Source organism: Pleurodeles waltl, chromosome 11 (assembly GCF_031143425.1).
Source record: "Pleurodeles waltl isolate 20211129_DDA chromosome 11, aPleWal1.hap1.20221129, whole genome shotgun sequence".
NCBI classification, from domain to species: domain Eukaryota; kingdom Metazoa; phylum Chordata; class Amphibia; order Caudata; family Salamandridae; genus Pleurodeles; species Pleurodeles waltl.
In genome coordinates this window covers 177,709,993-177,737,595 of record NC_090450.1, presented here as the reverse complement: position 1 = coordinate 177,737,595, position 27,603 = coordinate 177,709,993, and the positions used below count along the sequence as shown (strand labels likewise).

Here is a 27,603-nt window from a genome sequence, read left to right as displayed (position 1 = left end):
AGGGCCTCAAGAGGTAGGGAGGGGTCGAGGACAAGCCCAGGTGGTGATAGGGCCTGCTCTGGAGACACCTCAGCTGTGTCAAGTTTTTTTGTGTCAGGGGGAAAGTCACATCCCCCCCGCTTGGTGACCCCCATACAGTGTCTTCAGCCTCCACCCAGTCTGTTGCAGTTGTTGTCGGCTCTGACTGGGTGAGCTCACTACCCCTGCCTGATGATCTTCCAGGTCCCTCCTTCTCCTCTTCACTGGTGGAAAGAGTCTGTGGCCGACAACGCCCCGAGGATGTCCTGCTCTGCCCCTGTTTCTGTTCCTTGTGTTGTTGGCCAGACAGATCCACTAAAATAGAAGGCAAAACATAATATAGTCGGTGTACCAGTCATAACAAGGCACATACCTACATGAAGCAAGTGCACACTTTGTTCTCCTTGGATCTCACTAACCAACTAAATGTGTCTGGGAGCCAAAAGTATGGACACTATCACTGTGATGTTCTGAATTCACTCATAATTTACATCTTTCACAATTTTGGAATGTATACACTTCTGTACTGACCAACCGTCCCCTTCAGCATTATTGCAATCAGTGTTTTCTGACATGGCTACATAGTCATCTTCTAATGTCAGTCTACAAGTGGAGATGAGGCACAGTCTGGATGGAAATACCCACACATAAGCATGGATTTAGGATTATCCTGCAATGTGCAGTTTCAGCAATCTTACACTTACTATAAAATGTAATCTGCTGTGTAGCATTGTCTAACGCAACACAAATGGGTGTACATATGCAACAAAGGCCTTGGATAGACTTAGATATGACCTTAATTAAGATGTGAATATAACGATCTGAATATCCCTTGACAACATCAGACACTGTACATGGCAAGTGCCACAGTTAGCATGTCGTGCTGTACACTGGTTAGCACATGTGGATAGTCAGTGCAGCTACCTAGACATTACAAATGAAATATGAACTATTGGGAAGATGGGTGTATTTTGTCGCACTTGGAAATGTTGGTATAATTTTGAATGAGACAAGCGTCATAAAGTCAGCATTTAGTTTATGGCACATAATATCACATTTTAACCTGAAAAAGCACACAAAAGGCACACATGATACATCATCCAACACCCAAAGGCCTCTCGTCCCCACATTTGACATTGTTTGGCCCATTCCATCCCCCTTGCACATAGTGGCGATAATGCCCTTGATTCACCAGTCATGGTGTTGGCAGCACATTTATTCAGTCAAATGCAACTGTGAGGGTCATTCCCCCAGTTGTGTTTCAAACAAGACATGTCCCAGAATGGCCTCTGTTTAGTGCATTAAGGCCCACATTTATACTTTTTTAGCGCTGCATTTGCGTCATTTTTTGACGCAAAATCGGTGCAAACTTACAAAATGCAATTGTATTTTGTAAGTTTGTGCCGATTTTACGTCAAAAAAAGGACGCACATGCGGTGCTAAAAAAGTATAAATATGGGCCTAAATGGGCCCCAATGAGGCATTGGCCTCATGACTACTGCAACAATCACTCAGATTATATGAACTGTGACATAAGACACACACTGCATGTATGCCTGATACAGCATTCAACACCCAACGGCCTCTCGTCCCCACACTGGAAATTGTCTGGCCTATTCCTCCTCCATTACACACATCAGTAATAAGGCCCTTGGTTCACCATTTGTGGTGTTGGCAGTGCATTTATTCACACAAATGCAACTATGAGGGTCCTTTGCCCAGCTGTGTTCCATACACTACAAGCCCCAGAATGCACTGTGGTTAGTGCATTCAATATGCTCCAACAAAGAATTGGCCTTATGACTACTGCAGCAATCACTCAGATTACGTGAATGGTGACATAAGACACGTGATGGTACAGCTCGGTCATAACTCACATCATACTACCAGACACACAATGCAGGTCATGCACATAGTAGGTGTCCCCTGCTAAAAATTCCCCTGCTGAACATGGAGGGACGGCCAGGATGCCCTTAGGACCCTCCTGTATAGTGGTGTAAGGTGAGCCTGTGCATGTGGGACTGAAAAGTCAGGCCCAATAATTCCAGTTCCTTGATTCTGACCCATCGCTTCTGGTCCTCCCAGCGCTTACAGCATGTTTTGGCCCACCGGTGGTACACACCTACTTCACTGCAGCGCTCCGCTATGTCAGCCCAAAGTCTGGTGCACGCTGCATTGCTCAGCTGGTCCTATCGACCCTCATAAAGCTGAGAGTTCTTATCAAGCACACCCTCAGCTAATATGTTCAATTCACCTTCACTGAAAGGGGGTGGCTTCTCATCAAGTCCCTCAGCCATGTTGCGGACAGTTTGGAAAAACAGATTAGCAGGATGGCAGATGATCTTATCTGGATGTGAGGATGAGTTAGACTGAATAGGAAATGGCTGCCTGCAACTTCCTTCATGTATTTCTTTTTTGTCATTTCATGTATGAAATCCTTGTTTTCTGCCCCTTGTGCGGAGTCTCCGGCCCAATTGCAGAATTTCTGCATCTGGAGAGTACTCTCTGCATTCAGGGCCGAAACCCCACACAAGGGCCGGAAAACAAGGATTCTTTCCAGGAATACAGCAAAGAAAATGTTAAGAAATAGCAGGAAGTCCAATTCAGGAAGGGAAGAGGCTTTGGGTACACATTACATCACTTCCCAACACAGTTTGCCCCTTTGCATCATGGAATGTGCGGTCCACATTTTGCGCTTACATCAAAGTTGACTGTAGTGTTTCAGCAAAGTTGGGGCAGGTAGTGCTGTTTATACCTAGACACATGGGGCCTGGTTCACAAAGGGCCTTTGCACTCGTGGTGGATGCCACTCAGTCATGGGGGAATCTTTGCACTTGTGGCAGGATCTCCACTTTGGGAAATACAAGTGCAGGGGCCCTTTGTGACGCAGGCCCATACATGTGTTTCTGTATTTTGTCCAACATCAGTAGAGACCAGCACTCCAAACCCCCTTCAATACAGGGAGGTGCAGGCAGCCATTTTATGCTCATTCTGAGTCTCGCCTCCAGGCAAGACCCTCTGCCATCCTGCTGCACTGTTGAACTCACCTCCCCAAACATGGCTTAGGGACCTGAGGACAAGGCAGCCACATATTTTGTGATACTGATATGACTATACTAACTGAGGGGATGCTTGATAGGTTCATTTAGCATTATATGTGGCCAGAGGAATAGATGAGTGCTGCAGCATAAAACAAGATCTGGAGTTAATTCACTGCTTGCTGTATGATAGTGTGTCTTTGTATCTGCGATGGGCCAAGATGTGTCATAAGGGCAGAGTGTGTGTTTAAGTTCAACATTACCAGCTCAGACTGTAGCAGCCACTCCACATCATATGTCTTGCAAGGTATCTGTTAACAAAAGACTGTGACATTTCATAGGGGTACATTAGAATTGCATGTGCAATGCATTCTGCATTTCACACAATACAAAATGCCCAGCCAATCTGAATGGGGGCAGTAGGTGTTAATCAGATTAATGAGGGAAACAATTTCTAATCCCACAGCACTGCCAACTATCCGAGGTCCATTAATGATGTGCTAATCCAGCCCAGGGGATCACCTTTAATTCTAGAACTTGTAGTCTTTATCATTCCATAGTGAAATAGGAACACAAGTCCCAGTTTCCACAAAAATTACCAACAGGCCTGCCTTGAGTGGCACATCACACAAGGAGCTGCCAAACATGGCAGCTACGATCATGGACTATCCATGTCATTATACAGGTTCTCTTGAACCATTGGGTACACATAACATAAATATGGCCCCTCAACCACATGAGTTGCAGCACACATACATGGGGCCTGATTCACATAGGGCCTATGACCTCGTTGCGGAGGCCTTCTAGTTGTGGGGGAGACTCTGAACTTGTGGCAGGATCTCTGCACTGAGAAATCCCATTGCAGCGATTCTGCCCTGAGTATGGAGACTGCCCAGCAACTGCGGCACCTCCGCCCGATGGCAGAGGCCCTTTGTGAATCAGACCCTAATGTCAATCTATCCAGGGAGGTCTCACACATGCACTGACATTTAATCCCATGAGGCAATGGAGTCCTTAGATATGCTGTCCACAGTAATCACAGACATGTGCACATAACATATTGCATGGCCAATCTTTTGACTCTTGTCAACGACTGTTGTTTACAGACATTATGTATGGCTTACAAAGTAGTGTCAGGATAGAATTTATGGACAGAGTGTTAAACGTCCAACTATCATCATTGACAACAGGATGCAAACCACATGAAGGCCGTAACACAACAGGTTGCTCAGATGAAAAAAGTGTCAACCAGCTGGTCATGCACTTGCATACCCTGCCCTCTGTTTTGCACAATGGCCCTGTTACCTGGATTCAGAGAGGATCTAGAGGTATGTGGAAGGCATGATTTAATGCTATGTTGTGCAAGACACAACAAGCTACGTTTATCTTGCACACAACTCAAGGGGAGCACAGCAGCACCCCCTCCTGTATAGTCAAGGCAACAGAAACAAAACTTCAGGAGACTGAAAGTGCACTCTATAATAGCTTGTGTAGGTATGTGCGCCCTTTTGTACCTCTGCCGAAGTACAGTGGTTGTACGTCTGTATGGTGTGAGGAGATGAGGGAAATGCATATGCAGCATCACCTGAGGAGGTTAATGAGGAAATATTTGTATATGTCCCTCTTGCATCTGTACAGTACATGATGTATGAAATGGTACATGCTGTGTCTGTTTGAAGCGTGTATGTGGATTGACTATTAGTGTTGTATAATGGTTGTGTATAGAGAAAAACATGTATACATATGATTCCTCTGAACTGCTTGGTACTTACGGAGTAGCCACATGTTGCCAAACTCTCCAGCTGCATCTGCCAGGCAAGAGGTGACCTGCGGAATACATAGCTGTCAAGGGTACTGCCTGAGAACTCTGCATTCACTTCAATAATGCTACCACTGGCATCACAGACACCCTGCATGTTGCCTGAGTTCCTGCGGGGTCTATTGCAGATGATGTGTACATTATGGCGAGGTGGCTGAAGAGCCACATGAGTACAATTAATTGCACCAAGCACATGTGGGAAGTAGGAAGAGGTAGAAAATCCTGGCTAACCTTTGCCTTCTGGCCAGTGCATGGGGAATTCCTATGTGGAGATAGGCTCTCGTATTGGTGCAGCTCAGTACCTGATGCAAGCATCGGGACTGGCTTCCCAGAGAGATGCCTACAAGTTTACTAGAGACCCTCTGGAACGACCCTGTAGCAAAAAAAATTAGGATCTTGACATAGGCTGGGATGGCATGGGAGTAGCTGGTCACAGAGTCAAGATTCTGCTACCACTCACAAACCATCTCCAAGATGACATCTGGGGGAAAACAGTATCTGGTGCTGACATCTTCACTGGAGATCCCAAATAGGTTTATCCTTTGTCTAAGAATCCACTCTCCTCTCCTCCTCCTTCTCAAATCGTCCTGTCGCATGTCAAGGGGCCAACCAACAAACACATTCAGCAACATGTTGAAAAGTCTGAAAGGGTTTCTTTGCGGCAGCTTTGCTTTTATTTTGCAGCAAGGCTGGGATTGGCTATCAGGCTAAGGAGTTTCCGCTGTAGCTTGGTGGGAGGATGGTAGGCGCTGACACAGGTGTGTCAGGATGAAAGTAAACTTACTCTGGCCCAAGTGCGGAGAGTTCGCCCTGAGTGCAGAAACTCTGCCCGAGTGCAGAGAATCCACCTCAGTGCAGACCTAAAGACACTACTCCTAAATGCCCTATGTGAATACCATGAATCATAAACTTAGGGCCTGATTCACAAAGGTAACCTTAGAGTATTTCTCTAAACTTACACAAACATCTAAGTTACAACTTTGGGAATTCACATAGGGCATTTACTCATACTATCTTAAGGTCCGAACTCAGGCAGATCTCTGACCGAGTGCAGACCTAAAGATAGTACTCCCAAATACCCTTTGTGAATTCCCAAAGTCATAAACTTAGATGTTTGGTTTAAGTTTAGCCCAAACATCTAAATTTACCTTTGTGAATCAGGCCATTAGACTTTTGGTCTAAGTTTAGACCACACGTCCAAGTTTACCTTTGTGAATCAGGCACCATAGTGTTCAAACCTAGGCAAAATATAGCAAGGAATGGTTTAATTAATTTGCTGCACACAATTGTGGAAGGTACATTTTTGCGTAGGAAGTTTATTGCACGGTTGCAGAAAAGAGCTTGGATATGGTATTAATTATGTTTAAGAGGAGGCAATCAAGGGCTTTCAGTACATGAAATTTGCCAAAATGGAATGTGCCTTTAAGTTATGTGACGCTGCAGGTGTCTCACAATAAGGTACAAATTAAATTTTCAGAGATGTGCAATGAGCAAATGACTATCTGAATAAATAATACAAGTGAAAGCCCCTATTTTATATTGTTATTTAATATTTAGATTAAACAGAACATAACAGACAACAGAGCAGGTAATAGACATAGCCATATTCAAGTTCTATGAGCAATAAGTGAATGAAAAGAGACACTCCATCATTCCCACTGAGAATGCCTCCATGCTTTAGACATGCTCAGGAACCTGCATGGGTACTCAAAAATGGTGGTTGCACAGTTTAATCCCGTGACACATCACAATGCATAAAGCCAATTAGGTAATTCCACATATTACTCAAAAGTGTTCCTGAGGGAGACGGTAAATCTCCATCAGTCAATAGAAAATATGTGCATTAGATAATATCACTTGGAGCTAAAGGGAAAAATAGAGCACAATGTAACACCAACAGTATAGCAAATAAAATAGGCTCTGATTGATAACTGCAGATAATGACTTGATGAAGTATTACAAGTAAATAAAATGTCACCATCAGCAGGAGGTTAGCATTCTCAAAGGCATTCATGGCAAGTGACCCTTAATAGTATATGAACCATTATGTATAGTGGGTGAAGCCACCATAAAAGACTTCCAATAAGCATTATGGGAAGAGGGCATTAAGCATTTGCCTAGTAATTAGTAACATGGATATGCAACATCTTTATTGACACCATGTTAAATAGATTTACCCCTCCCGATCAAACTTGGCTATAAGAAGGAACAGAGAAGCAGAAAAAGGAATTTGGCATTTTCTGAATAAACCCACAAATTATTCATTATCTAAACGCTGAAATCATCCTTTTCCTCTGACCTGTGTAGCACTGTCTAGGATTCACCACATGCCCGTTCAACTCCATAGTGCTCAGGTAGCATGACTTTGCTGACTCTCCTTTTTTATACTGATGAATTCAAAGAGTTTTTTTTAAGATAGCAATAGGAAGCTACAGATGTCTACAGAGAACTGGTGACATAAAAGGCTTCCTTCTTAAAACTATGCTTGAGATCTTCCTTTTGACTGAGGGTGGTAAAGAAAATGTCAGACACAAATGTACTCTAGATCTAAAAAAGTAGGTACCCTTTTAAGTGATGAGAGAAGTGAAAATCCCGCACAACATCTGAGAACTCAGTACATAACAGTACATAAGAGTTTAGACTTGACATGAAAAAGAGCGCCCACAAGAAGGGTATGTGTACCCCTTAGGAAAGGAATACTTTTTCTGGATTTCTGGGACAAGCTTCTGATCTAAAGGTGTTTATTAAAGTGGTGTATTTAGTGATAGTGCAATGTTTACATCTCTGATATAACATATTGCATCCCAAATGATCACATAAAAAGTACAAGGTCATCATAGGAATAGAACTAGGTAAAAAGGAATGGGTCCGCAGTACCTTTAGCAAGCTTGCACTACCATTCCACCACAGAAAATCCAATTCTATTTGTAAGCAATCCCTCTACGTACTCTCTGCACACTAACAATTGTAGTTGTATTCTGTTACCCATATTTACAGTTGTAGATCACTTATTTTTCAACTCACAGAGTCCAGTTGAACAAAAATGTGCCTGTTAATTTTTGAGAAATTTGTGGGCACATTATGGCAGTAAGAACCCCACCTGAGGTCGTAGGTTTTCAGTGACAAACATGCTGAACTCCTTGTGTCTTGTTTTTATAACTTTATTCAATGTTTTCAAATTAGTACATCAACTGCAATTTGCACACAGTACTTCATGATTTGTACAGATACATGGCTTTGGCATTGACATAGCATATAAACATGTGTTGGACAAGTGTCCTGTGTTATGCTATGTGAATATGTATACAGCAGTATCACCGGCAAGGGTATCCTGGGGCTGTGTTGTAGGTGTGTGTGCCTAGCCCTACCTATTTAAGGCTGGTAAACTGAAATTCCAGATCTTCAGCTTCTTGCGGAATTCTAGAACAGAGGAAGAGGCTCTGATGTGGAGAGGGAGATTGTTCCCCGGTTTAGGAGAGATGTAAGAAAACGCTTGTCCTCCTCATCTGGTTCTGTGTAAGCCTGGGATGTTAGCGAGTATGAGTCTGAACAGAGGTATCTGGATGGTTGGTGGAAGGAGATGCGACTGTTCAGATAGTTTAGGGCTTGAGTTGTAGAGTGCCTTGAAAATGGGTATGAGAAGTTTGAATTCAGCACGTTTGTGTATTGGAAGCCAGTATATTTCCTTGAGGCATGGTGTAATGTGAGTTCTGTGTGGGAAGTTGACGATGAGTGTGGCTGCAGAGTTCTGGATGGTTCATGTTCTTCTAATTAATTGCTTTGTGATCCCGGTATATAGGGTGTAAAAAGTATTTTGAATAAAGAAAGAGGAACTAACTGAGAAGAGTGTCCCATGCCCATTTTTGTCTCGTGTTTGTCAGAGGTAGCTGTACATGCTGTGCTAGCCTTACATCACCTACGTTTTTTTATGCCTTCCTTACATATCTGTCACTTGTGCATGAGTCAGTTACATTTAGGAGATGGAGATTGAAAGGATTACAATGTGGGTGATGTGTAACTCTATACAGTTTGTGTGTTGTGTAATCTCTACCAAGTGCACTGTATTCAGTTTGCATTTGTCTACACAGAATCAGCAGGTGGCATGTCCTTACCTAGCAAGAACATGTAAAGTGGATCATAGATATTTTTGGGCTTGATCACATCGGTACCAGTGTGTTATATGTTTTGCTCTTTACCTCGCACTTCGCATTCCTGATTTCAATTGAAAACAAACATAACTGCATGTTTCCATAGATTACGAGTTCCATTGCTTATTTCCGTAATCTTTTTAATTTTGGCAATGGCTTTATTATTTGAAGATTGAGTCACTCGAATTATGCGATTCTGTGGTGTTTTTTGCATAGTTATGGATTTCCCGCATTTGCCACATAATCCAACATCTGTTGCATAATTTGTAGATTTTAACAAAAAAATTGTTTCTCTCTCAAATGGATCAAAAGTTTATAAAAATATGGCAATGCGTGTTGCTGTGCAGCAGAAGGCACTTGACAAACAACCTTTCAGCTGTGCATTGATGTATTTCAGTGTTAAACTAGTACCAGTTCCGCGAACGCTTTGTCCAGACAGTGCAAACGTGTAAAAATGACAAAAAAATGACTGATACTATTACAAAATGTGCTGGATTTTGCAGCATAATTTGCATTTTCTTGTGCATAATTTAGTAAACACTGCTGCTTAATTTGGTTCCTCCCATACCAAATAATTCCATTGGGCCTGTTTATAGAAAATGTATTACTTATATAAAACTGCAGAATCGCTAAATTCAAATAGAGCTTGCACTGATTAACAGTTCGAAAACCCTATGGAGTAAACAGTTGATGAAAGGCACATCAAAGGCTTTTCAGAATACCATTCTTCATGGCTATGTTTAACATTTACATGCCTACTATGAGGTTGCAAAACGTGTCAGCTTAGGACTTTAATATGAAAACTACTGTTTGCTGAAGATACCTGATACAGATGTGATCACTTTGATAAAAATATACCAATTTAAAGTCTGGCCCTGTATTGTCCATTTCAGAAATATCTGGTAAGAGCAGTAGGAAATGCTGGGCTTGAAGTTACTGTCTCAGACCAGTATCTCAGAATTGCTGGATCTAATACTGTATGTGGTTTCCTATTCTCGGCCAGTTTCTGGGCTGATTCCCCCGAGCTTTTAGCTAGAGAAAAATGTGCGCAGGAACTCATTTTACTTTACAGGCGTGGTATCTCCCGTAGAAATATTGCTCCAGCGACTCAGAAACAGCCCATAATGCAGCTTCAGGAAAGTCAACTATATCACAATGTGGAGACTGTAAAGTGCCTATCAAAATGCTATTGTCAGACAGTGGAGCTCACATATTCTGAAAGGCTCAGGTCAGGTGTACTTAAAGTTTACATTTCTTTTTAGCAAAAGGATGTAACAGAAAGGAACAAGAAATCAGCTCAAGCTCAGGGATGCGAAGGAGAAGCAGAAACATCCAGTGTAGCCGCTCACATCCCAAATACTTTAGCCTCCACAGATGCCTTCAGAAGGGAGTTTCCAGCCATTATACACCCTCCCAGAATAGAACCTAGAAAATAAGAAAACAAAATCAATTAGAAGTAGGAATATTAAACAGTGGCTGCTGTACCTCAAGTGACTTTGTCATGGGGAAGAGCCAGGAAGGTAAGAAATGAGGGTGAAGAAAATGCAATGGTGAAAGTGGAGGAATCAAGGACACACAAAATTAAGTGAAGAATACTAAAAAGAGACATACATGTCCTAATCCAGACAGAGTACGAGAACATTCTCCAGCTATGTGTCTTACCTGCCTTTACCTTGACCCATGACAGTGCTTTCCATTCAAGTAGCTCCCACTCATCCCTGCGGTCAATGCTAGTGCTGTGAAGACAGATCAGTGCCAAAACAGTTGCCCAAACTGTGGAATCAATATCCTGGTGAGAGGGAAAGATGGTGAGGACATGTTGCCACCAACGTTCATAGGTCAAGTACGTATTTAATATTTAACGGATCTCCTAAGAAGCTTCTTTGTGTGCCCAAGTTCCCCAATTCACCTTAAAACAAAGACATCCATGGTTTGAGGAATTAAGACCTTCTCAGCGTTATAGGAAGCAGCTATATTTGTCTGTAGGTTGTTCAAGCTTGTACCTTTAAAACAATACTCCACCTTAGTACTTCCCTCTCTGAATTCCGTATATTAAAATGGGGAATCCAATTCATATTCCTGCTAACTGCAGGCATGGTGCTACAGTACATTTATATTTATTTTGGGTTACCTAATAGGGGTGTAGATGTTACCTTCATGGTTGAGGTTCACGATGCATACAAAACGGAAGTATTTTACTAGTGTCACTTTTCCTGCAGTAGATGCTAATGCAAACACATTTCAGACATACACAGCAGCCAATGTGTTAGAAATGTGGTCTTTGGTTGGCAATCAGGTTACCCCCTGTCCAAGCAGGGACCCTCTCTCTATTCAGGGTAAGTCACACACAATCCAAATTATCCTGTGCCCAACTTGTGGTAGCTTGGTACTGAGCAGTCAGGCTTAACTTAGAAGGCAATGTGTAAAGCATTTGTGCAATAAATCATGAAATAACACAGTATAACACCACAAAAATACACCACACAGTGTTTAGAAAAATATAGAATATAGGTCAAAACGATCAAGATTCAATAAGCACACGTTGAGATATCACTTAGAAAATGATATAAAGAGTCTTTAGTTCTTAAAAAGCAACAACTGTCTCTTGCAAGCACAAAGTACCTGGTTTGCGTTCAAATTCTCCACAAGGGATCACAGAGGAGGAGATGCGTGGAAAACAGGGAGGTGTGCATCGGTTTCTCCGGGCGCACGCAGATGATGCATTGATATTTTTCACGCAGGGAAGGCTTTGCATCGATTTCAGGTGCGCAAACTTGGATCCTCTTCGGGTTGCGGGGTATTCGGACGCACCGGGGATGATACAGAGAATTCCTGGGCATGCAGAACCAAGTCACAAGAGCTGCGTCGATCCAGTGGGCAATGTGGGAAATTTTCTATCGCACGGCAGGCGCTGCGTCGATTCTTCTCACAGGAAGTCGGGCTACGTTGTTCCAGTTTTGCTATGCGTCTATTTCAGTGGGCAATGCGTTGAAGTTCCGGTCACAACGCTGGCACCGCGTCGATTTCCTCTCAGGGAGCCGGGCTGCGTTGTTCCGGTTCAGCTTGCAGTGACTTGCCTGTGCATCGTTTCTGGCAGGCTGTGCGTCGAATTTTCGCCGCACAAGGGGTTCTTTTGCAGGATGAAGTCTTTTTGACCCTGAGACTTCAAGGAACCAAGCCCTTGGAGAGCACTTCTCAGCAGAGCCAGAGGGTAGCAAGGTAGCAGGGCAACAGCAGAGCAGCAGTTCTTTGCAGAAAAGCAGTCAGAGTAATCCTTCGGGCTGCCAGGCAGTTCCTCTTGGCAGGATTCATGGTCTGGTTCAGAGTTTCTACACCATTGGTTCTTGTCCAGAAGTGTCTAACTTCAGAAGTTGGTATGGTCAGAGGCCCTGTGTAAACACCCAAATGTCCCTTTGAAGTGGGGGAGACTGCAAAGTGTGGCTTAGAAGAGCACAAGGTCCCCTTTCAGTTCCATCCTGTCTACCAGGGTCCCAGTACGGGGTTTGGCAGTCCATTGTGTGAGGGCAGGCCACTGTCCTTTGACATGTAAGTGTCAGGCCCTGCACCCTCCCAGCCCAGGAAGACCCATTCAGTATGCAGATGTGTGTAAGTGTGACTGAGCATCCTGTGTTTGCGGTTGGCTGAGTGGAATGCACAAAGGAGCTGTCAACTAACCTAGCCAGACGTAGATTGGAAGGTACAGAAGGATTTGAGTGCAGAGAAATGCTCACTTTCTAAAAGTGGCATTTCTAGAATAGCAATATCAAATCCAACTTCACCATAAGCCGGATTTTCTATTACCATTCTGGCCATACTAAATATGACCTGGCTACTCATTTCAGATCAGAATCTACCACTCAAACAGTGTATGAGGGTAGCCCTAATGCTATCCTATGAAAGGAGCAGCCTCACAGCAGTGTAAAACGAATTTAGGAGTTTTACTCTACCAGGACATATAGAACACACATGTTCATGCCCTGCCTTTTACCTACATAGCACCCTGCCCTATGGGCTACCTAGAGCCTACCTTAAGGGTGACTTATATGTAGAAAAGGGTGAGTTTAAGGCTTTGTAATTGCTTTTGAATGCTAAGTCGAAGTGGTAGTGAAACTGCACACACAGGCCCTGCAATGCCAGGCCTGAGACATGGTTAGGGGGCTACTTATGTGGGTGGCACAATCAGTGCTGCAGCCCACTAGTAGCATTTAATTTACAGACCCTGGGCACATGTAGTGCACTTGACTAGGGACTTACAAGTAAATTAAATAAACCAATTGAGTATGAGCCAATGTCACCATGTTTTAGGAAGAAAGCATATGCACTTCGGCACCAATTAGCAGTGGTGAAGTATGCAGAGTCCTAAAGCCAGCAAAAATGAGGTCAGAAAAAGAGGAGGAGGAAGGCAAAACATTTGGGGGTGACCCTGCAGAAAGGCCATTTCCAACATATCCCCCTTCCAGCCTAAAGCCAGGGTAGGCTAATCAACACTCTGATGGACTTCCCTGCTTAATGTGATAGAACATGGATAATGGCCCACTACTGCATGGGCACGTGCCAATTCTACGCCTTTCTGAACTCAGTGAGGCTCCTCTGTCTATACTTTCTGGGGCCACTGAACTGACCCATGGGGAACCCCTCTCTTCATCTGAGGACCCCATCTGTGATGCTCTTAACTTTAATTTGCTCACAGATGCATCCCAATATGCAGACAGTACCACCATGGCCAACAAAGTGATGTGGCCCGTTCCACCCCTTGGGTCTGACTTCTGTCCCCAACCCAGGAAAAACTCTGTCCACAAGGACAGTAACCAAACAAGGCCACTGACAACTGTCAGTGTCAGGAGCCAGGCCCCAGACCATCCACTGCAAAGTGGAGGCCCTGAGGGGGCCTTTGGATGAGCTTCTCCTCCAGCGAGGGCATTGGCAGGGAGCTCCCAAGGGGCTTCTGGGGCATCTCAGAATAGGGGGCAATAGCCCCAGGGGTCTTGTATCCCATCTCCATTCTACCTCCCACCAGTTCAGTGGTGGGACCCTGATACTGGTCAATCAGCCCAGGGTCTGTATCTTGAGGCTGAACAGGGGACATGGTGAGTCCTCCCTCACCTTGACCCTACATCTGGGCTCACGTACCCTCCTCTGGGGAGTGGTACTGCCAGACAACTGAACTGTCAGGGCACCCTTAGGGGTCAACCCTCTTAGTTCTTCTGCCACTAGGGGTAACTCATTTCCCAGAATGCAGTCAATGGGCAGCTGCGGACTAACTATGACCCACCTCTGAGTCACCTCTCCAACTCACTCCAGGGACACCAGGGCCATGGGGCGGGTGAAATCCTCCCCAAGGGCTGGAGTAACCCTACACACCTGGTCGGCGAACTGTTCTGGGGAAACTAGCCTCTCCACCATCATGGTATGACTAGCCCCTGTGTCCCTCAGAGCGGTGACTGGGACCCCATTCACTCCCACCTGGTGGAAGTGACGTCTTCCACCCTTAGGGATCACCAGCTTACCCTCTGAGTCTACCTCCCAACTGAAGGAGATGAAGGCATGGTCTACGACCTCCCCATGGGGACTACTTTCCCCTAAGACCACATGGGCCTCCCCTGTAGCGATCCCACCAATGGGGGATTTCTTTGGACAGACAGAGTCCCCTTTCTTGTGACCTATCTGGGAGCACTCAAAGCAGCAGGGTTGAGAATTTGATGCTTTGGGCCACCGCCCACCTGAACCACCAACCTGTTTCTCAGATGGGGCATGGGAACCCTTTCTTCCCCCCTTACTCTGGAACTTGTCTAGGTCATCTTGAACCTCCCTCTCACTCTGTTGGGGGGAACCGGAACCACCCTTCTTTGGGTCACTCCCAGGTACCTTTTTGGACACTCTGGTGCTAACCCAGAGGTCCGCCTCCTCAGCAAGCTTTCTAGGATCAGTCAGCTTACTGTCAACAACGTGCTGGCGCAACTCTGTAGAACAAATACTGAGCATATGCTCTCTCAGAATTAAATTAAATAACCCTGTGTAATTGTTTACTTTACTGCCCCGCACCCATCAATTCAGTGCCCTACCAGAGAAATCAAAAACCTCTACCCAGTTCTGTGTGGAGAGTTTGGTGCTGTCCCTTAACCTCTGACGGTATTTCTCAGATGTCAGCCGTTTTCATGGGTGCGTATGTGTTTTGATCCTTTGGATCCAATGTAAGGAGTGTGTCCCTCCCCACTACCGGTACATACCACCACAAGGCCACCCCCCCCCCCCCATGGCTCTTCAGAGACCCCATGAGCCCTTAGTGCAACTTCATAAGCAGCCAACCACTTATCAATGTCATCTCCCATCACATAACTTGGTACTACATTTTTGGATATACAAACCTTCCTTTCCCCAGCAGGTCCTGATTGTATGCTGCCACCATCACTGCTGGACTAAGACTGTCTCGCCTTGATATCCAGCTCCTTGAGATTCAGTTCATGAGACAACAAAAGTTTATTTTCAGCCAAAGCCCTTTCAGCCTCAGCTTGTTTGGCTTCACTCTCTGCTTTCCTCTCCTCTGCCTCCATGTTTAACTTTGCAATTTGTGGTTGCAATTCTCTCTCCTCCCTCCTTTCCTCTGCGGTCAGGCTATGGCTAGAGACACTGCTTCCTGAGTTAATAGGGGGCACAATTCCAAGGGTAACATCCCCCACTACTGGCAACAAATCCTCTGAGGGGCCATCCCCTGGACCCTCCTCCTCAACATTCTCATTTGAATGGGCTTCTGGTCAGGCCATCAGCGCCTTTCAGTATTCCTCCTTTTTGGAGGCACCCTGGGTAGGTACTCCTGTCCCCTTGCAGAACCCCTTCAGCTGGCTAACAGTGTATGTCTCCAGATTGGCTAGATCAAAATCTTCAGCTCCTGATTGAGACCCAGCCAGAGACATGTTGAATGAGTATTTTGTTACAAATGTCAGGCAGAAAACGAAATTGCAGAAAAAGATAAAAAGTCAAGTTGACCTTTAACTGTGGGTAGGTTGTGTACACATAGCTATTGTATGTCACTGCACAAATACAAGCCCTATCCTCACCGCTGATCACCAATGTTAGAAATGGGGTCATTAGTTGGCAGTCAGGTCACCCCCTGTCCATGCAAGGGCCCTCACTCTAGTCAGGGTAAGTCACACACAATCAAAATTATCCTGTGCCCACCCTCTGGTAGCTTGGCACTGAGCAGTCAGGCTTAACTTAGAAGGCAATGTGTAAAGTATTTGTGCAATAAATCAAAACACAGTATAACACCACAAAAATACACCACCCAGCTTTTAGAAAAATATAGAATATTTATCTGGTAAATGTAGGTCAAAACAATCAAGATTCAATAAGTACACATTGAGATACCACTTAGAAAATTATATAAAGAGTCGTTAGTTCTTAAAAAGCAACAAGTGTCTCTTCAAGCACAAAGTACCTGGTTCGCGTTCAAATTCTCCGCAAGGGACCGCAGAGGAGGAGATGCGTGGAAAACAGGGAGGTGTGTCGGTTTCTCCGGGCGCACACAGACGATGAGTCAATATTTTTCACACAGGGAAGGCTTTGCGTCGATTTCTGGCAGACAGACATGGATCCTCTTTGGGTTGTGGGATATTCGGATGCCCCGGGGATGATGCAGAGAACTCCTAGGCATGCAGGACAAAGTAACAGGAGCTGCGTCGATCCTGTGGGCGATGCGGGGAAATTTCTGCTGCACTGCATGCATTGCGTCAATTCTTCTCGCTGGAAGTCAGGCTGCGTCGTTCTGGTTCAGGTATGCATCGATTCCAGTGGACCGTGCATCGAAGTTCCGGTCGCAACTCTGGCGCTGTGTTGATCTTCTCTCGGGGAGCCGGGCTGCGCCATTCTGGTTTGGCGTGCGGTGATTTTTCACCGCGATGCAGGCTGTGCGTTGTTTCTGGCCGGCTGTGCATAAAATGTTCGCCGCACAAGGAGTTCTTTTGCAGGAAGAAGCCTTTTTGGCCCTGAGACTTCAAGGAACAGGAGGCAAGCTATATCCAAGCGCTTGGAAAGCACTTCTCAGCCAAGCAAGAGCACAGCAAGGCAGCAGGGCAACAGCAAGGCAGCAGTCCTTTGCAGAAAAGCAGTCAGGTGAGTCCTTTGGGCAGCCAGGCAGTTCCTCTCGGCAGGTTGCAGGGTCTGGTTCAGAGTTTCTTCACCAGTGGTATTTTGTCCAGAAGTGTCTAACTTCAGAAGTGTTTAAGTTGGTAGGGTCAGAGGCCCTGTTTAAAAACCCAAATGTGCCTTTGAAGTGGGGGAGACTTCAAAGAGTGGCTTAGAAGTGCACAAGGTACACTTTCAGTTCCATCCTGTCTGCCAGGGTCCCAGTACGGGGTTTGGCAGTCCATTGTGTGAGGGCAGGCCACTGTCCTTTGACATGTAAGTGTCAGGCCCTCCACCCTCCCGGCCCAGGAAGACCCAGTCAGTATGCAGATGTGTGCAAGTGTGTCTGAGTATCCTGTGTTTGGGGTTGTCTGAGTGAAATGCACAAGGGAGCTGTCAACTAACCTAGCCAGACGTGAATTGGAAGGCACAGAAGGATTTGAGTGTAGAGAAATGCTCACTTTCAAAAGTGGCATTTCTAGAATAGCAATATTAAATCCAACTTCACCAATAAGCAGGATTTTCTATTACCATTCTAGCCATACTAAATATGACCTGGCTACTCCTTTCAGATCAGAATCTACCACTCAAACAGTGTATGAGGGTAGCCCTAATGCTATCCTATGAAAGGAGCAGGCCTCACAGCAGTGTAAAACGAATTTAGGAGTTTTACACTACCACATATAGAACACACATGTTCATGTCCTGCCTTTTACCTACATAGCACACTGCCCTATGGGCTACCTATGGCCTACCCTGGGGGTGACATATGTAGAAAACGGGGAGTTTAAGGCTTTGCAATTACTTTTGAATGCTAAGTCGAAGTGGCAGTGAAACTGCACACAAAGGCCCTGCAATGGCAGGCCTGAGACATGGTTAGGGGGCTACTTATGTGGGTGGCACAACCAGTGCTGCAGCCCACTAGTAACATTTACAGGCTCTGGGCCCATGTAGTGCACGTGACTAGAGACTTACAAGTAAATTAAATAAGCCAATTTGGTATGAGCCAATGTCACCATGTTTTAAGGAGAGAACATATGCACTTAAGCACTGATTAGCAGTGGTAAAGTGCGCAGAGTCCTAAAGCCAGCAAAAATTAGCTCAGAAAAAGAGGAGGAGGAAGGCAAAAAGTTTGGGGGTGACCTTGTAGAAAGGCCATTTCCAACACAATGTACCAGGCCAATGCACACCATATCATGATTTATAAATACCCTTAACTTTCAGGAACATCAACATTGGTTCCACTGCCCCCTACCACATGTTTTAGAGAACATTAGATGGGGTCCCCTCAGTAGTGATTGGGCCACATAGCCAGTTCTAGCTGGGGACAGACCATATCCTAACCAACAGAATTTAGCTGTGGGAGATTTGTGCTCCTTATATAATAATTTAGGGCCTGATTTAGAGTTTGGTGGAGGAGTTACTCTGTCACAAACATGATGGATATCCCGTCCACCATATTATAAGTTCCATAGACTATAATGGAATTGTAATAAGGTGGACGGGACATCTGTCACATTTGTGACAGAGTAATCCCCTCCTCCAACTCCAAATCAGGCCCTTAGATAGACTATACAGACCTCTAACACAGTTTGTTATGCATAAACGAACAGCTGCCCCAGCGTGACTGCTCAAGCTGTCCAACCACAACTGGCTGCACCTGGGATTAACCCAGTAACTATCAATGTTATTTGGGGTAAAGTCCCCACCAGACAGGAGGACATTCCATCCTGGATTGTTAAAAAAACAAACCAGCTTGAACCAGTGTTTCCCCTTACGGGACTCAAAATAAACAAAGAATTCTCACCATGTGTTTGTCACTTGAAATGATATCCTCCATAGATGATGGTGCTATATGGGTACAGTTATTGCTGCAATATATACCATTACTCATTGTACACCATCACTCGCTGTTTTGCCTCATGTATTAATAATCAGGTTAAAAAACAAAAAACAAGGATGCGTCTGCTCTGGATTTAGGGATGAAGTTAAAAGGCAATTTTGCCACAACATCCTCAATTATTTTAAGAAATATTAAAGAGGAAGCAGCAGCACTGGCAATTCGCCAATGTCTTGAGCGGGTTCCATTGGTAGACTAGGAGCGCAGGTTACCAAAAAGTATTGCGGACACCTATGCATCTATAGGTTGAGATAATTTGGGGTCAGGCCAAACAAGCCACAGCTTAAAGGTAATTTTGACAAAAACAATACCAAGCAAGCACCAGAGTCTTCTAATAGATGCTTGGATAAATAAAGAAACAATAAAGAAAAAATAGTCACAGGGAGAGTCTCCCCAGTTGGAGAGCTCCAAAAAACATTATCATTTATGTAACAGTGATACTTTAAAACAACTTGAAAGGTATCATTATAATAATAGACGTCCTTCTTGTTCCTTTCAGGACTCATCTGACAAATGGTCCGAGCGAGCGGAGTGGTCAGAGTGCAAACAAGAAGAGTATGTGAAACCAAAAAAGGACTCAGAACGCTCATCTCACATCATCATAAAAAAGGAAGAAAAACTTCCATAACAAAAACCCCAATTCAAAAAGAAGAAGATTGCAGTAATTTCGGCTAAATAAGGCACACTTACAGAGAGCATTAATTCAGAACAGGATGTGGCCAATGACTGCTAGAAAGCGTGGCAGAGGTCATGATAGATTGCCAGAATCTTCAAGAGTGTGGATGTGAAAGCAAGTAATGTCTACATAGGAGTCGCAATCTGGATCAGCGGGTCACCCCTCCCGACAGACTGTACAAATTAAATATACAGATTGAGGGTGACATAATGCACACAATAAAAGTAATATTCTGTGAAAATTTAACACTTAGCTATGACATTCTCTTGGCTGAAAGGGGCTGGCCACCGGAAGATGTAATATTAGCAACACAGTTCGGACTGGACTGTTCTGATGGGGAGCAGGGTCAAGACAGATTTGCATAAGGCTGGGTCCAAACTGAAGTGGCTTGGTGAGCAAAAGAACAACGATTCAACCCAGATTTGTGACTGGGGGTTAGTGTTTGAGTTTCAACCCAACATCCATTATCCTTTTGTGTTGCTAAAGCTGCTATAAGTGGCAACGGTATGCCCAGATGTGGGTCTTTTGCTCTGTGTGCCACTGGATTCAATCTAACCTGGCTGCTGAGAGGTGAGTCCCGAAAGTGGTCTCAGGATGCTTGTTTCTGGTCCAGGGAAGACCTGGCCTAGCAGTTCGGGCTGGACTGTTGTCATGGAGAGCTTTATTAAAGACTGATTTGCATATGGCTGGTTCCAAACTGGGGTGGCATGGGGAGCAAAAGAACAATGGATTCAACCCAGATCTGTGCCCGGGGGGTGAGTGTTTGAAAAGTTTCAGCACTCTGTCCATCATCCTTTTGTGTTAATTAAAATGTAATATTACCATCATTCACAGTCCTTATTCCTGAAGAAGTAAAAAAAGCATATACCGCAGAACTGCCTCTTGCACAAGCCCCGGCATTATACTGCAACTATATCGGCTGGGATAAGGAATTGTCTTGTCAAATTACACCCATAAGGTCAAGCTTGCAAGTGCAACCTCAATATCCAATTAAGCATTTGACAAAAGCTCCAGGTAGAGAGATTCTTTCACAACTCTAATACCAGGGACTAACTGAACCCTGAGTATCTCTCATTAATAATCCTGTTTCCAGTAGCTAAGCCAGACCACTCCTAAAGAATAGTCTTAGATTACAGACACTTAAAAAGTCATACATGCACAATTGCAATCCACAATTCAAACAGTATGGCTTTAATGAACAATACTGTCCGTAAAAAATACAAAAACCATGGATATTTATTATTTTTGCCAAAACACAGCGCCTGAAACAGGGATCTGACCAATTCTCTGCGCTTGGCTCTCAACACCATTTTTGTCGCCTCCCTCAAGGGTAAAAGAAGAGTCCAAGACTATTTGCGGCCTGTGTTTGCATGATATTGATCCAGAAGCATTGTCCTGTGTTGATGATATATCCAGAGCCACCAATATGGACAAGAATACACCATGTCCATTTACATATTGCCCCTTGATGATTATAAATACATTATATATACTGATGGTTTAGCTCAGCCTACTACAGGAACCAAGCACTAGACTAGCTGTGTTGTGTAGCCATTTTAGTTATAGCTCCATGCACGTTAGTTTATTACACTAGGCCGCTGTGCACTTTGACCTACATATATTTTATTCAGCTTTGCATTGTTATTTTAACAATAACCAATTTTGTGGTCTTGTTTTAATTTCTTCTATCTAACTGTTTTGCTTAGCCCAGCACTGTGTTCTCAAACAACACATTCTTGATCACTTTGTGCTTCAGTCAAGGTTACAGTTTGGTACATTGCCGGTGAACGTGGTAGAAGTTTAGTCTCCAACATTCGTAGAAAATACACATCCTTACGTAGGGACATTTTCTTAGAACATTAGCTGTGTTATTATAAAAACACTTCCTAGTCCCATTACACGTTAGGAGGAAGATTCCAGCCAGGGAACCACAACTGTATGCTGCTTGCTTCGCTGCAGATGCTAACGCAGACTACAGGCCTTTGCTCAGGTATGAGGGTTAATGTCCTCCCAGGGGAACCTGAAAGGCAGGATTAGAGCTTAACATTCTGTCCTCAAATTATGATTTAGATAGAAAATAGTCCATCGACTTTAAGTGGCAATATGATAGCATTATTCTTATGCTTCACTCTCGTCGTCTCCATTTTAATATTGTCATGTTGTGTTGGTCTGCTTATTGCAGCTCACGCTTTGATATCTAAAATGCAGTCGTTTCATTAAACCAATCTTTAAAACTTATACTGTTTTCATTGTCATTTATATATGAGACCAAATTGTGAATGAGAGAACCGGATGCGACCTGAGTGACCAAGACTTCCCTGAGAAGTATGATATGTCATGCGCTCAGCTGCCCATTCAACTCTACCTTTCGGGAGGGATGAGGCACTGCCCGTTAGCCAGAGCAAAATCCGGATTTGGAGCGACAGGTGTCACCAACTGTGGGTCAGACTCAGTCTCCCAACTGTGGACAATCTTGCTGCTCAAAATCCAGTAGTCTCATTAGAATAATGAGAGCCTACGTGACATGGCGCCGCCAACGTTTGGTCAGGCTCTTATTTTCGGGTCCTCCGGAGTATCTCTGTCTCATTATATATAATGACACCTCAATGCCGTATGCGGAGACGTCCGTGGTACTGAGGATTTCCACCACAGCTGTGTAGGTAATCCTATTACAACTGGCGGTTGTTCAAGCTTGAACTTTAAAAGGAAACCCCATTTTGGCGTGCCTTCTCTGAACTCATAGGTGTTACTATCATGGCGAATCCCCAACATGTACAAATAGCTGTTAACATGAGACAACCTCTCACAGCACACTTATTAGCAAATGGCCTAATGGCCCAGGGAGGTCCAGTCACATTCATGGTGGACGCCCACGCAGCATATAGAACAGAACTTTTTTACTCTTGGGTCACTTTTCCAGCAGTTGATGGGAACACAAATTCATTTCACCAGTATACACCTGCGAACGCACCTGGACAATACAGAGCGTACGCAATTTTAGAGATACCTCTATCTTATCAAGAACATAATAATTGGCTTGATGGCGCCCTACCCCATACAATATTACCAGTAAGGTTAGGTCCACTAAGTAATGACGGTCCTACCTGGCCTTTATTGGCCACCTATATACCACATCCTGCTGTTGGAAGTTTGGCAGTAGCTGAGGTTCGTCGCTTATACATTGAGTTAACAGCAATATATAGACGATTAGTACAATTCGTGATGCAAGCATTAAATATAAACCCAGCACGTGCTGCTCCAGCACACTCACAAGCAGTAACACCAGGTATAAATCCTGTGACTGTACATTCGATTATGGGTAAAGTACCCGCCAAACGGGAAGAAACTCCGTTGTGGCTAGCACAAAAAATTAATACGCTGGAGGCTCTATTTCCCTATACGGGACCTCAGGATAAACACAGAATATTAACGATGTGCTTGCCCTTTGGAATGGTCCCTACAGTGGAAAATTGTAATACCTGGGGTACGGTATTTGCCGCGCTCTATACAACCGCACACGGTACACCGACACTTGCCAATTTACCGGAAGTGCTGAAACAAATTCAAGATGACTATGGGGCTGCCCCAGCCCTAGATTTAGGGATGCAATTAATGGGCAATTTTGCCACAGTGTCCTCAATCATTTTAATTAACCTTAAAGGGGAAGCAGTCGCACTTGCAGTGCGCATGCGGCTTCGTGATGTTCCGCAACAAGATCAAGAACGAGAGCTGCCTAAAATAATAGCAGAAACCTATTCAAGTATTGGTCGAGATAGCCTAGGGGACAGACCACAAAATCCTCAATTCCAGGGTAAAACAAATAAAGATAACATCAAACAACAACCTGAGGGTAATAAGAAATGCTGGGATAAAAAGATTAGGTACATGACATTAGGGTATTAGGACATATTTCATGTCTCATTTCATTTTATGTTATTGCAAGATGGTGAGGGTCTTTGTATTGATGACTCTCATATTCACAATTCTGTTTCTTGCATTTTTCATTATCCTAATCATTGCAGCCCATGCAACTCATCGTAGCTTGCAGTTTTGTTAAATAAAACCTATTGAAAACTTTACTGCATCTCCTTTGTAGCCTGTGTTTGATTGAGACATGTTGTTAATGTGAGAAAGGGGTAATCTCCAGTTAACCACAACACTTCCTGAGATGTCACACTCTTGAGTCCATGTGTAAAGGCTGCCACAAATCACCACTTACTGTTTGGGATTTTAGTGAGGTGTTGCTTGTGATCCGGTAGGGTTGGGACGTCAGTTGCGAATTTTAGTTTGACAGGCATAGTCACCTACAAGCATTAGTACCATCATCCTTAAACCAGCAGTCTTTCCTAGAGCAAGAGCCAAACCACAACACACCTGTTGAGGCTCCTGTATTCAGGCAGACTACTCCTGGTTACTTTGTCAACATTGACAGCTTCTCTTCTGATTCTCCTCACACATCACTTCATAGTGTATGTGATTTTCTTCATTGGTTGAAACATACTTATCTGATCCTTCCATGGTCCTACTTGCATTACCTTCGTTACTCTTATGGATTGGATTTTTGACTTTTCTTCTTGCTTATAAATGGGCATTATCTCCCAGAATAATCTGCTCTAGAACTGGTAGCTAAGGTGTTGAAGCCTCCTTCATCTTCTCACAAAGTGCGAAGAGACCTGTCCCTTGTGAACATTTCTTCCATTCCAGTTCCTGATTGAATTCCTTGGGGTCAGGTCCCATATGATATTTTGGTCCTTCAGAGACTAAACAAATTCCCTGTGCTTGTCTTGGAAACAGAGCTCACCCTTTAGTTGTATTACTCATGCATGCCCAGGCAAAAACACAAAGAAGTAGAAGAAATGTTTTCAATACATTTATTGAATCAATCGTAGTCTTGCATGGAGAGAATGAGCTGTGATATTTAGGCAGATGAAACAAACCATTCTAACCAGCATTATGAACATGGTAATGAGAATGAACAATCGAACCATGGTAAATGATTTCTAGATATTTCTATGTAACCCTAAGCCTATACTGCCTGATCTAAGAGTCTAGCCTTTGCCCCCACACGTGCAGAACGTCAGAAGTCAGCCTGAGGAATGAATGGCAACCCTTTCAGGAAGTTTTTGGCACCAGCAGAGCTGCATGTCGAACACAGCGTTCGTCCCAAGATGCTTGCGGCTGGAGTGCCACTTCCCCTTCTGGCTCAGTGCACCATTTATATAATTGGAATGACACTGTGTTAGAGGCACAGCTCTGATGCAATTGTATTTCTAGGTGTTGGAAGCTGTCTGAGATTGGGCAATGCAAGCACTAGGATTGTGTGTACTGTGTTCCTAGCCTTGAACAGAATGTACTGATTATATGTAAAGAAAAGATAACTAAAACAAGCAACTCGTACAATATATTCCTAGATTGTCTGGGGCTAGGGAGAGTCTCTACCAGAAAGAGCATTACCAAGAGTAACTTGTTCCTCTGATAGAGACTTCTTCCAGCAGATTCCTCAGCTTCTGAATGGATAATCAAGCAGCTCCTATTTATTTGAGTCTGCTAATGGATTCAAACCAGAAAGTCCTGCTAGTCTAAGTGGGTGAAATGATCCTCTCGGAGAACCTGGCTATCAAGACAATAGTGCTTCATGAACATATGGTGTGAGGATCACATATCTACCTGGTAGGAATCTGCATGCCAAAGCAGTGGTAGAAGCTTTGACCCTGGTGGAATGAGCTCACAGTCCTTTCAGAGCTGCTTTTTGGCCAGTGCGTTGCAAATCTTAATGCAGAGCATGATCCAGCAGGAGACAGTCCTTTTTATGAATGTACTTGCCTTTTTTTCACTCCAGTGAACCCCACAATTAGCTGATCGTCCAACTGGTGTCCTTTGCTACGATCGATATTAATGGTAAGTGCTTTTATGTAGTCCAAGTGGTAGCGTCTCTTGAAGAGAGGGATGAGCAAAGAACCTGGCAAGGTAAATATTGACCAATGTGGTATGGCACCACAAACTAGGGCAAGAAGGATATATGTATCCCCAGCTTGTCTGGGAAGAAGGTGGTTTACAGCGGGTTGACGCAGGGAGCCTCAAGCTTATGCATGCTGCACCAATGTTATGGCAATGAATAAAGCTGTCTTGAGGTCAAGAAGCTACAAAGAATAGCTGTGAAGCGACTCAAAGTGAGTAGATATCTAGTATGTGCGGACCAAATTAAGGCCCGGGTGTGGCATAACAAAGGTAGAGGAAGGACACTAATGTTGTAGGCCTTTCAAAAAACACACCACAACAGGTTAGGGCTGGTCTAGCACCATAAGAAGGCTGAAAATGCCAAAGATGCCCTTTAAGTGTGCCCAGAGCAAAGCCTTGTCAATCTAAAACTAAAACAAACAATAAAACATGATAAAACATAATACAACATAAGATAACTTTGCATGGAGAGGGTCTACCTGTCATGTTCCCACACCAAGCCACAAATTCATCTTAATGACCGGCATATACAGTCCTGGTCAAGGGACGCCTGGCTGCCAAGAAGACATAAACTACCTCTGTGGGGAAGGTAGAAGGTGCTTAGCTGCCACCAATACATTCCCGAATATGAAGGTGGAGATTGCGGAGGCCCAGGGGTGAACTCTGCCTCATTGATGTGACAGCAGATCCTCCAAGAGGGGCAGTCTGATGGTCGGACAGATGCTCATGTTCAGGAGCTCTGTATACCATAGCCTCTGTGCCAAATCCAGAGCCAGTAGGATGATTTGGACCCAGTCAGTCCTGATCTTCTTGACAATCCAAGTTAGAAGACGTATTGGTGGGAAGGAATACAGCAGTCCTGAGTTCCACCCTAAGCAGAAAGCATCCCCTAATGCGAGACAACTTGGAAACTCCAACATGCAGAACTGTTGACATTGTGCAATCTTGGTGGCGGCGGATAGATCAAGCCAAGGTTTTTCTCATTCACAAATGAGACCTTGCGCCACCTCAAGGTGTAACTGCCACTTGTGGTCCACTCAGCATTGATGTCTGAGCTCATCCGCTCTCCCATTCAAAGATCTTGACAGGTGGTGCACCATTAAAATTCTGTGATGGTTCAGCCATATCCAGAGGCACAGTCCTACCAGCTCAGGGTCAATAACCTCAGCCCTCTCAGTGTGTTGCAATAGCATATAGTATTATGTTGTCCATAAGCACCTGTATCAGCATCCCCTAGATGGACTGAAGGAAGGCTTCTAACGTCAAGCAGACAGCCCTCAGCTCTGGAAGGTTGAAATGGAGCCGGGATTCCACCAAAGAGCAGAGGCCTTTGATCTCGACCTCTCCTATGTGGCCACCCCAGCACCAAAGTGACGCATCAGATACCACTGTCAGCTCTGGGTGGGGTAAGGACAGCAGTATACCATTGACCGAATTGCGGTCTAGTAACCACCACTGCAGGTTTTTTGCAGTCTCCTCTGAAATATAGAAGTGGTTGGAGAGATCCCCTTGATGCTGGTCCTATTGAGACTTCAGATCCCACTGCAGACACTGCATATGGCACCTGGCATGGTATACCAGAAGGATGCAGAAGGCCATCAGTCCCAGCAGCTTCAGAGTCAACCACACCAAAACTGAGGCTGAAAGACAGGGATCACAGCCTGAATTTCCCGTACTATCCTTTCCAGTGGAAAGACATGAAACTGAACAGTGTCCAGACTGGCTCCGAGAAGGAGTCAGGTATGACTTTGGCACATTGATAGCTGCAAGAAATTGGGTTGTTGGTAGAGTGGGGTGTGAGCCCTTATCCAGTAGCAGGCACAATCCTTGTCATGGTGGGGCACAATCCAACCATAAATTAATCTGTGCTCAACCCTATGGAAGCTTGGCACTGAGCAGTAAGGCTTACCTTAGAGACAATTTGT

At 44.4% G+C, this 27,603-nt stretch overlaps 1 protein-coding gene across 7 annotated transcripts in view; it reads right to left on the bottom strand.

Moving 5' to 3' along the window:
* Positions 1-6,429: 6,429 nt before the first annotated feature.
* Positions 6,430-27,603, bottom strand: part of LOC138265564 (von Willebrand factor A domain-containing protein 5A-like) — a 613,576-nt gene continuing 592,402 nt past the window's right edge. For all 7 annotated transcript variants that reach the window (XR_011199384.1, XM_069213382.1, XM_069213384.1 and 4 more), the window contains 2 exons: positions 10,686-10,812; positions 6,430-10,448 (listed from right to left, as the gene is read on the bottom strand). Coding sequence is in view for 6 of the 7 variants with exons in the window: in XM_069213382.1 (XP_069069483.1) it covers positions 10,369-10,448; positions 10,686-10,812 (207 nt within the window). In the remaining variant the exon portion in view is untranslated. The remainder of the gene's footprint in view (positions 10,449-10,685; positions 10,813-27,603) is intronic.